Genomic DNA, 11,634 nt, shown 5'->3' with positions numbered 1-11,634 from the left:
GTAGGGCACCAGCCCCATATACCAGAGGTGGCAGGTTCAAGCCTGGCCCTGGCCTAAACTGCAAAAAAAAGGAAAATGTCAAAAGAAATTAAATGTAGGTATATTCTGTCCCCTTTCTTAGGTACAGCCATCTACTATGATTGTTAAAAGTTTTCTTGCTGAAAAATTATTTAAATTATCAATCAAAAATACAAATTGTATGTTTTTGATAATTATGAAGGAAAAGTAAAGCACCATGGGATTAAAGTGATGATTCAATATGCCTCATTGGCCAGTATGGTCAATAATCTGTAGCTGAACTTGGAATTAACTCTCTAAGGTTGCCAGATAAAAACGGAGTCTCAGTGGTGCCCATACTCAATAGGTAGGGCACCAGCCACATACACTGAGGCTGGCAGGTTCAAACCCAGCCCAGGCCAGCTAAAACAACAATGCCAACTGCAACAAAAGAATAGCTGGGCATTGTGGCAGATGCCTGTAGTCCCAGCTACTTGGGAGACTGAGGCAAGAGAATCGCTTATGCCCAAGAGTTTGAGATTGCTGTGATCTGTGACACTGCAGTACTCAACCCAGTGCGACAGCTTGAGACTCTCTCTCAAACAAACAAACAAAAAAAAATGGAGTCTTTGGTCTCAGTGAAAGAGGGGGAAAGCCAGGGAAGATTTCAAGATTTACATACAACTGTCACAATCCACTGTATCCCTTACACTAAGGGTTCACAGCACACTAGTTTATGAGAGTTGGTAAGTAAACACAATCTGAACTCTGTGCACTAGCAACAGAGACTGGGTCAAGGGACGGGGACAGGACGGACATTTAGTCTTTATGACACCCTTTTACCTTTTGAAATGTATACCATGTATTTACTGCCTAGTCAAAATATACACCAACTTTAAAAAAAACACATTATGAGGCCCAATCCATGGAAGGTTGAAGGTCATTCTTTTTCACCTAGGGTCCATTGGAGAAGAGGGCATTAGCCCCTCAGGCACTCCCCGCCATCTGGGATCTCTAGCACCTATACCAACGTGAGCTGGCTGCAAGCACTGAGAAAGACAAGCATAAGACAGCAAGACCAAACGTCCTGACTGCTCAAAGGGAAAGACAGGTGGCTCAGCTATAACCAGGTTATAATAAACCACATCTATATATCTTAAATTGAGCAATAAAAACAATGCCAAGGTCTACAAGATGTATAACATAAAAAGAGTACATTTAGCAATGTGATTCTAACCTCTGTTTACACTTTAAAAACAAGATTTGGCTGAGAATGAGAAGCAAAAAAGAGTATTATGTTTTCAAAATTTGTAGGTGATGCCTCATGTTCCAAACAACTAGAAAAGATAAAAGAAAACATAATCCGAACAATGAAAAGACAGGAAAAGTAAATAGATTCTAGGACAAAACATTTATACCAGACAAAAATGTCAAAAGATCACACAAATTATAATTTTACCAAAACGGTTAAAGTTTCCTATTAGATTACAAAAAAATGACTGGGACAAATAACTAAATCTAAACATCTACACCTAAGGCAGGTATAGGTGCACACACACATTCAGCTAGAAAATCTGCTAACGCATCCAGAAAGAAAACAAAGGTGGTGACATCAGTAACAAAGTATATTACACAGAACAAAAAGGGCCGCTTCACAAGGAAATGATGAGTCTGAATCACCTGGGTTCAGAATGTGTAAACCCGAAAACAGTTCAAAGTATAGGAAAACTTAAAAACAATAGTAGCAGACTTGAACTTATTTACCTGTATCACTCGGTGTTCGTAAACTGAAATGGACCTGAGCGACTTTTAAGCAAAAAGGAAGGATATCAAGAGGCAAAGAACTGGCTCGGCGCCTGTGGCTCCAGCGGCTAAGGCGCCAGCCACATACACCTAAGGTGGCAGGTTGGAATCCCCAGCCCCAGGCCCACCAAACAACAATGATGGCTGCAACCAAAAAAAAAAAAATGGCCAGGTGCTGTGGCTGGCACCTGTAGTCCCAGCTACTTGGGAGGCGGAGGCAGGAGACTCGCTTGAGCCCAGGAGTTGGAGGTTGCTGTGAGCGTGATGCCATGGCACTCTACCCAGGGGGATAGCTTGAGGCTCCGTCTCAAAAAAAAAAAAGATGCACAGAACTGACAGAAGACAAGCTCCAGTGCAGAGTGCCAATGAGCAGAGAAGGCAGACACCCTGAATGTCCCCTACACTGGTTACCCGCAAAAGCAAGGGAGGCAGGCAGCAGGGGAGACACGTTGTCACCTGCAGCACACTGGTACACAAACTCAGTCAAGTTCAACTCAGCTCACAGGCTGCTCTAAGCCAACTCTGCCCTGTGGCAGTGGTAAATGCCAAAGCAAGGCAAGCACGTAGCTTCTGGTCACCCTCGTGGGTTACAGCTGCAGCATAACCTCTTCCCCTTCCCTGATCAACTGAATATAACAGTAATCTGTGATGATCATTTCCAAAAATTAACCTAAAAAAAAATGGCACTTGAGGATACTCATCTGCAAGAATTTTCCATCATAAGGAAAAGAATCATTCATTCATGATATTCACGGTAGTTATAGAGTTGACAGTTGAAAAAATACTTTAAACATTGTCTTCCTTTTGTAGTCTCATACATTTAGTCAAAGTGGGCATTTCTTTAAATTTTTCCAACTATCATTTGTCAAAGAAATTATACAAACTATAAGGCTAAAGAATAAACACTTTAAAAATAAGAATTCATACTCCAAGGAAGTAAGAATCTTTCAACTTTTATTTCTAGGATACATTCATCTGGAACCTTTTTGTTTCTTTACAATTTTCCCCCTAAGAGAAATGAATACAATAAAAATATAATCCAACTACCAGCAATGTTTGTAACCAGAAAAGAATCTAAAATCTCTGGTGTGATAATATAGGATTTTTTAAAAAATATAAACTTCATACCAGAAATAAAGCCTGAATATTCTCTTTCTTTAAAAATATAATTTTTCCTTCTTTGTTCTTTCTGTAAATCTTATAATCAACCTGTTTGTTCTAAAGTCTATTTTTAAACCAACAATTGTAACACTATAGATTGTTTTCCTACTTTGTATCTTGTTCTGCACTGTGAATCATTAACTAATAATTGCAAAAGCCTTTTAAAAAATGAGATGCCACTAGGTTGTAGCAAGATTCTTCAAGATATACTGAAAATTAAAAAAAAAAAAAAAGTGCACTAGCGAACAGAAACCTACTTAACACATTGTATTCTATCCTGTTTCTGAAAGTAGAAAATGTACACAAAGTACTTTTGCAAACTGTAACGCTTCAATGGAAACATTTTTTTAAACTGTTTTGACTGAAGGCTGCTGACTGGGATAGAATGTTAGGGGCACAAGGCTGTGTGAAATCTTTTTTTTCCCTGCAATTCCTTAGGTTGGGGAGAGGGGTCAGAAATTGCAAAGAAGTTGGGACATGGGTACAGGGATATCTCACAAAGACTGACTGGTTTGCAGTGACTTATGATTTTTTCTTAACTGAGAACAAAAACCAAGGGGCACAGGAGTAGCTCTCACACTTTACACCAGACTATACTCAGGCCATCTGTCGCCAACTAGGAATAAGAAGTTAAAACAGTTTTTCCCTCATTTCTAACCAGTTTCTTTATGCAGTGCTTCATTATCTCAAGTATAATCTATCTTAAAATAGGATCTAAAACCCAAAATAAATGGTCCACAGATGGTCTCCTTCCTTAATTTAGGAAGATAATAATAATAATAACCTACTTAACGAACATGGGTACAACATACCTGAACCTCAGAGTGGCACTCTCCCAACTCCAAACAAACAGCATTATCCATATCAACTTTTTAGGGTATATGCTAGAACACAGGAAGCTAAGCAAAGGATTAAGTTTCAGCAACAAAACAATCCCAGTGAGGGCTCCCTTGTTTGCTAGAATGTAAAATAGACAAAAAAGAAGCTTTTTTCCATAAGTCACCTTAATGAAATTGCACAGGCCTATGAAGACAAACCCAGCAACAAAGGCTGCAGAAACTTGGTTATTTGTACCTAGACATGGGTAACTAAAAAGAAAGTAGTATCTTATCTAAAAAATAAGTGAACTGACAGGCGGGAATGGGTCGAAGTTGCTGGGTTTAAAAAGTTTTGCTAACAGAGTTGGGTACAACAGGTGTGCTGTGCCTCAGGGGCCTGTGAGGCCTCCCTTCTAAAGCTTCTGGGCCATGTCCTGGGGCTCTCCGGGAATGGGCTACATGGCCTTAGACTTCTCTTTCGGCCCTCAGATGCATGTACCTTTCCTTTTGTGCCCTCTTTCCCCAAGAGAATATTCAGGCCAGTTTGGGTTTTTTTTTTCTTTTTCTGCATTAGTAAGAATTATAAGCTAGCAATGTGGAATACCCCTAACTCTGAGTGTCTTATGTTAGTATAAGATATCTCGAGTAATAAGAATATTGAACTTAAATACCATTTACAGAAGAGTCAAGCCCCAGTCACACTTTGATGAATCGAAAGTATTGAAACTTAGCAAGATAAGTGAAAAACCACTTTTGGCAAGGCTTAACTGTTGGACTTTAAACCAATTTCAATATTTCATGTAACCAAAGGTCATTTATACTGAGTTAACATGCCTTCATATTTTCTACATACAACAAAGATTTTTTTTTAAATACATATATTCTTTAAACCAATTCACTTCCTTTTACAATCATACCTTCAGTCTAACATTTAAAATATAAATCCAAACTGTCAATGAAAACAACAGTGGACCACGTGACAGTATCATTTTTAAATGAAACAATAATGCAAGAAAAGTTCAGCAGTAAGACTCAGAAATAACCATAAATAGATTCATTGGCAATCTGCTCATACACCTAACAGGTTTAGAAACCTCACACAGAACAGCCCCCTGTGACGTCAGACCCCTCATTCCTTTCTCGTTTTCTCATTCCATGGTGCGTGTCTTCACTATTTTTACTGAGGTTTATACAGCAATTAGACAGCCTAACAGCAGAGATTAATATTAAATACACAGCCTATTCCAGAGTTGGCAGATTTTCCCAACAATTGTTTTGTGTGCTCCCTGAATTATAAAATAGCCCAATCTTTTAAGAGAAAAAAAAAAAATTTAAAGGGCTTATATCTATTCACATATGTTGTACAGTAAATGTTACCAAGTTAAGACAATAAGGTGGATAAAAGGAATAAAAAGGTATGGTAAATTTTCTCTGAACAATTCCACCACATTAGACGGTACTGTCAATGATAAATATTTACTTTAACAAGCCATAGGAAAAAAAAATAAAAGAATTATTACCAGAATTTGCATCAATTTCTTGGAGAAGCAAACAATAAAACATTAAATATACAAATTTACTTGTATATTTATTTGAAGAATCTTTGGTACCAAATGTGTATTTCTTCCACATTATAGGACTTTTTAAAATAAATGTCAAAAATTAACTTACTAATCAGCATATGAAAGATAAGTTATGGTACTATTCTTTTGGTTTGGTTTCTGTATAAAACGTCCTTGAACCTATTCACTTGCACTATTCATGCATTTAAACACAGTATCTGTTTAACTTATGCACATACAAAATGAGAGACTAATACCAGAAAGAAATTAGCCAGTAATGAGAATCAATGACAAAACATAACAATGACAACTGTTCTTAAGTAATTTATTTTTAAATTATAAGATTTACAATGTCTTGATTATGCAAAATAGCATAATGGAAATTAAACCAAATCAAGAAACTAAAAGAGAAAGAAAGCTTAGTGTTCTTGAATATCCATACTTAAATCCATCTTTGTAAGTATCTGATGTCCCAACCATGTCTTATGTAGAAAATATAATAGTTTCAAATGTTTCACTTGCAGGTTTAATTTCTCATTTTCACTTTTTATGAACTGTAATGTAATTTATTTCAAATCCTATTATACCCCACTGCAACAGCAGCAAATCTCACGTGTATAATCAAATGTGGAACTGGGGCACAGCTTTTTGCTTTTAGCCGAGACAGAGATTACACACTGCATTCTGTACAGTAGAGTACATTATATTAACCAGAGCGTAGAATTTAGTACACTTATTGCAGGGTTTCCTTTCCCTCTGATCTAAACCAGCTGAGCTCCTGAGCAGACATTTTACTGCTGTGGATAGTAAGACTGCTGTGGGGGCTGAGGGAAAGGATATGAAGGCTGCTGGGGTCCTGGGTACGGAGCCTGTCCAGGGCTCTGGTGATACACCGGTGGATACGGCATGTTATACTGGCCATAGGCGTAAGGATTATAGCCCATGGGCATGGGCATTTGGCAATACCTGTTAGGAGAAGAAGAAAAAAAACTGGATTGGTAAATAAACATACTAGAAAATTAGGCATACAATGATTATTCCAAAACTAAGTTTTTTCACAAAAGCCATTTTTCTATATTTTTCAGTCTATTAAAAAACAGTTGGGGGTGGGGGAGACTATTTCACGGTATTTATTAGAGAAAAGTATTCCCATCCTGTTATTAATTGAAATGAAATACTATCAAGTGTTTAAAACTATCTAGAAAATATTGTTGAAGGAAGTAAAATTAAATACTTAATACTTAAGGAAAGAATAAAAATGGAGACCCTTCATTTTAATACACCAAAACTAGTACTGTCAATCATTCCTCTTCCACAAGAATCACTATGCACTGCAATGCACATAAATTTGCTGTTTATAAAGTTCTAACACTTAGGAGATGTACTTAAGTAAAATTTAAAGCCCATCTTAAAAGGTAGCCAAATGTCTGAATTTTTATGATTACCAAATTACCACAAAGGCAGCTAATCTTTAAGAAAGTATATTCCACAATTAGATAAATTTTTGTTCACAATTACATGCCAAAATTTCAAAGTACAGGGATATGAACAAGGCTATATTAGTCTTGCTCCGATAAGCTCTGAAAAGGCATCTATCCGTTTATCACTAAAATAAAGAAAACCAAGGAAATGCATACTGGATTCCACACAGAAGAAATATAAGCCCAATATGGAAAAACATAAAAAAGTAAATTTTAAAAGCCTGGGAAACGGCTCTTCAACTACTAATATAAGTGACCATAGCATTATTTTTATTTCTGGATAAGCTGACAATGTAACTTACACATTCATGACACCTCCAATTTAGAGAAGAGGTGACCCTGCTTTCAAAAGGTGAACCAGAACTAGAAACATTAGCCAACTCCTTAGAATATATAATACAATGTTGCAGGCTTACCCAGGATATCCTGGATAGGTGGGATAGGGTGGTCCCTGGGCCTGTGGAAGAGGAGCTGAGCCCGGGTTCTGTGATGGAGCCGGTGCAGAGGACCCAACCCCAGCTGGAGCAGAAGCAGCAGCAGAAGGAGCTCGATTTGCTGGAAGCACAGGAGGTGGAGGCCGGGCTGGGGGCTGGGGCTTAGTAGGCTATAAGGAAAAGTCAGCATTAACTACATAATGTTTTATATTTCTCTCAAATTGCTACTAATTAAAATAAATAAGGATATGCTGTATGGGAAGTTCTAGAATCCATCTGAATGTTTTTCGATTGTTCAATGTTGGTACTCCAGAAATGTAACAGGGTCGAGCACTAATTCTCCAGTTTGTACAATACCACAGCCACTGCTCTTTTCCTGATGCCTAGTTACCATTTACTATTTCCACCAGTGGCTGGACATTTGAGGTGGACCATGTACGGTTTATTACTATAATCACCTCCTAGTTCCCAAATTTTTTTTTTTTTTTTTTTTTGAGACAGAGCCTCAAGCTGTCCCCCTGGGTAGAGTACCGTGGCATTACAGCTCACAGCAACCTCCAACTCCTGGGCTCAAGCGAGTCTCCTGCCTCCGCCTCCCAAGTAGCTGGGACCACAGGCGCCCGCCACAACGCCCGGCTATTTTTTGGTTGCAGCCGTCATTGTTGTTTGGCGGGTCCGGGCTGGGGATTCGAACCCGCCACCTTAGGTGTACGTGGCTGGCGCCTTAGCCGGTTGAGCTATAGGCGCTGAGCCCTAGTTCCCAAATTTTATGAAAATTTTCAAATACCACATAACTTTAAAAGAACAGTATGTAGGTACAAAGTAGGGGTATATGGCACACCTCCTGGGTGAAGGACTCAACTACACCTTGGGCATTACCTAACAAATGCTAACAATGTAACCTAATCATATGTACCCTTATATTGATCAAAAATTAAATAAATAGTATTTAAAAAATCACATATCTACCAATGAAATTCAGTAACTATTAACATTTTGCAGTATATATTGTTATATCCATATACTTATCTTTCTACATACTTAAAGGACTACTTGAAATTAAGTTGGAAACTTCATGACACCAACCATAAAGATGTCCACATTCAAGTCCTAATAAGGATATTCTCCTACATAACCACAGTACCATTTTCACCCTTAGAAAATTAATGGCTATTCCCCAGTATCAATGGATAATCACTCCAGACTTGAGTTTTCTTACTTATCACAAAAAGCTCTTGTAGCTATTTTTATGAACTGAAGTCAAGGTTTATATAAATGCATTAATTATAAAAAGTTTTCATTTATTTTAATCTAAATTATAGCCCTCTCTTTTTTCAGATAGATGACATTCAGTTTTAGAAAAGAGCAATCCAGGTGTCTCCTTTAATGTCCCATGTTCTATTGTTTCCTAATGGCACAGTTTCTTACTTTATCACTGTATTCGCTATAAATGGAAAGTTCATTCTAAAGACTTGATTAGACTCAGGTTAAACATTTTTTTGTCGAGATTTCTGAGTGATGCTGTGTTCTACATATTGCAAAACATCAGAAGGTTGGTCACTTGACACAGGTGGTGACCACTAGATCCGTCCAATGTTAAGTACGTTTTGTCCTTTAGAGCAGGCAAGCTGTCACTAATATAAAACTTCCACTTAAAAAAACTGTCTACGCACCGGCATGGTTCTTGGCGCTGGAGTTGGAGGAGTCGGTACATGTCCTCCTGCCGGAGAGGACTGATAGGCAGGTGTAGGAATTGAAGGAGCACTAGGTTCTCTGGCAATGCTTTGTTGCAAGTCCCTTATTAAAGACAGAGTGTTAAAAATTAATGTAATAAAAAAAGTAAAATACACATAAAATGCCAGATCTTTTTAGTTTTCTTTTCTTCATACAAGAAACATAGGAAATGGATGACAAATGGTATTTTAAAATATAATACACTTCAAATTAGTATGACTACGATGGAGAACAGTATGGAGGTTTCCTCAGAACAACTAAAAACAGATCTACCAAGTTACTCAGCACTGCTGGCTATATATCCAAAAGAAAGGAAATCAGTATACTGAAGAGATATCTGCATTACCATGTTAACTATAGCACTACTCACAATAGTCAAGCTATGGAAACCAGCTTGGCGCCTATAGCACAGTGGTTATGGCACCAGCCACATACACCCAAGCTGGCAGGTTCGAACCCAGCCCAGACCAGCTAAACAATAATGACAACTACAACAAAAAAATAGCTGGGCATTGTGGCAGGCATCTGTAGTTTCAGTGACTTGGGAGGGTGAGGTAAGAGAATTGCTTAAGCCCAAGAGTTTAAAGTTGCTGTGAGCTGTGATGCCACAGCACTCTACCGAGGGCTACGTAGTGAGACTCTGTCTCCAAAACAAACAAAAAAAAGGTATGGAAGCTGCCTAAGTATCCATGAATGGATAGGGTAAATATATACTGTGGACTATTATTCAGCCATAAAAAAGAATGAAATTCTGTCATGTGCAGTAACATGGATGTAAGAGGAGGAAATTATGTTAACTGAAATAAGCCAGGTAGAGAAAGACAAATATTACGTGTTCTTACTCAAATGCAGGAGCTAAAAAAGTTAATCTCATGAAGGCACAGAGTTGAATAACAGTTACCAAAAGTAAGAAAGTATAGAGGGGAAGGGAGATGAAGAGAGGAGGTTAATGGGTACAAAAGTACAGTTAGATAGAAGGAATAAGTCCTAGTGTTTGACAGCTCCACAGGGTGATTAACAATAATTTATTGTATACTTCAAAACAGCTAGAAGATGTGGAACACTCCCAACACAAAGAAACGATAAATGTTTGAGATGGTATCCTAATTACCCTGACTTGATCATTACACACTATATGCAGGTATCAAAATATCACATGTACCCCCCTCATAAATATGTACCATACCATGTTTAAAAAAAAAAAAGAGTAAAACTAGAAAAAATAAATCAAAATACACTACATTCCTCCTCTTGAGTAGAACTTAAATCTTCTTTCTTCCTATTATTCAATAAAATGAAGTTACAGCTTATTCTGTTTCTGAAGACTAAGAAAAAAAGGTAAACATTTTCAAAAATCAGTTACAGCTAGAGTAAGGAACATACCAAAAGGGGCAAGTAATCCTAAAACTGTCTATTCTCTAATAAAAGGCAGTCCCTTGATGAAAACTCCTAACATAAGCTATCGAAAAGTTATCAGAAAACTAGAACCACTCATAGTTATCTAGGTAAAATTTCAATCACTATACATTACCATTATTTATAGAAAATAAAACAGATGAGTAAACTCATCTATTATGTAAACTACTATGCAAATTTCAAAGATGAAAAATTTGAGGATATGGAAAGAAATGTTAACACTCAGATACTTTGTAACTCATAATCTGTCACTAACCTAAACTCATGAAAGACATTACAATTTAGTATTTAAAATTAGAAAAATTTTGAAGTCTCCTCTAATAGTAAATTGGAAGCTATCTCAAAATCTCACTAAATAATACCTAATGTTAGGTGCAGTGACCCACATCTGTAATTGTAGCACTTTGAGAAGCCAACACAGAAGGACTGCTTGAGGCCAGGAGTTCAAGACCAGCCTAAGCAACACAGCAAGATCTCATCTCTATAAGAAATTTTAAAAAATAGCCAAATGTGATTTACCTGCCTGTAGTTCTAGCTACTTGGGAGGCCGAAGCATAAGGATTACTTGAGGCCAAGAGTTTGAGGTGGCAGTAAGCGATGATGATACCACTGCACTCTAGCACAGGCAACAGAGCAAGATCCTGTAGCTAATAATAATACCTCAGGTAAATGCACTCTAGTAACATGTGGTTATCAACTTCTCACTGCTCTGATCAACACACAGAGACAAGTAAATATGTTATGTCCCAAAATAGCTAAGACAGTACCTGCTACCCTGATATAACGATTAACAGCAATCCCCCCGTATCTATCACACCTCACTTTCATTCTCAAAAAGGGTACCAATTGGAAGATAAACTAGTCACTACACAGAAAACTAATATATTCATTAAAAATTAAATCTCCTTCTTAATATAAGTGAATAACTACTTACAAGATAAACTAGTTTTTTGAGATGAAGTCTGCTGTATTACCTAGGCTGGTCTGGAATACCTGGGCTCCAGCAATCTTCCTGCCTCAAAGTCCCTTGTAATTGGGACTATAGGCAGGCACCATAGCACCGAGGTAATGTTTCTATTTTTTTCTTTTTTTTTTGAGACAGAGCCTCAAGCTATCCACCTGGGTAGAGTGCCGTGGCATCACAGCTTACAGCAACCTCCAACTTCTGGGCTCAAGCTAGTCTCCTGCCTCAGCCTCCCAAGTAGCTGGGACCACAGGCGTCCGCCAC

At 37.7% G+C, this 11,634-nt stretch overlaps 1 protein-coding gene across 1 annotated transcript in view; it reads right to left on the bottom strand.

Moving 5' to 3' along the window:
• Positions 1-5,650: 5,650 nt before the first annotated feature.
• Positions 5,651-11,634, bottom strand: part of PDCD6IP (programmed cell death 6 interacting protein) — a 64,947-nt gene continuing 58,963 nt past the window's right edge. The window contains exons 16-18 of the mRNA XM_003781785.3: positions 8,930-9,053; positions 7,239-7,426; positions 5,651-6,307 (exon numbers count right to left, since the gene is read on the bottom strand). Of these exons, the coding sequence (XP_003781833.1) occupies positions 6,133-6,307; positions 7,239-7,426; positions 8,930-9,053 (487 nt within the window). The 3' untranslated portion in view covers positions 5,651-6,132. The remainder of the gene's footprint in view (positions 6,308-7,238; positions 7,427-8,929; positions 9,054-11,634) is intronic.

This window comes from Otolemur garnettii, unplaced genomic scaffold, assembly GCF_000181295.1.
Source record: "Otolemur garnettii isolate 467f Iridium unplaced genomic scaffold, OtoGar3 scaffold00002, whole genome shotgun sequence".
Classification (NCBI taxonomy): Eukaryota; Metazoa; Chordata; class Mammalia; order Primates; family Galagidae; genus Otolemur; species Otolemur garnettii.
Note: the sequence above shows the minus strand (reverse complement) of the source record. Positions and strands in the feature narration are given on the sequence as shown.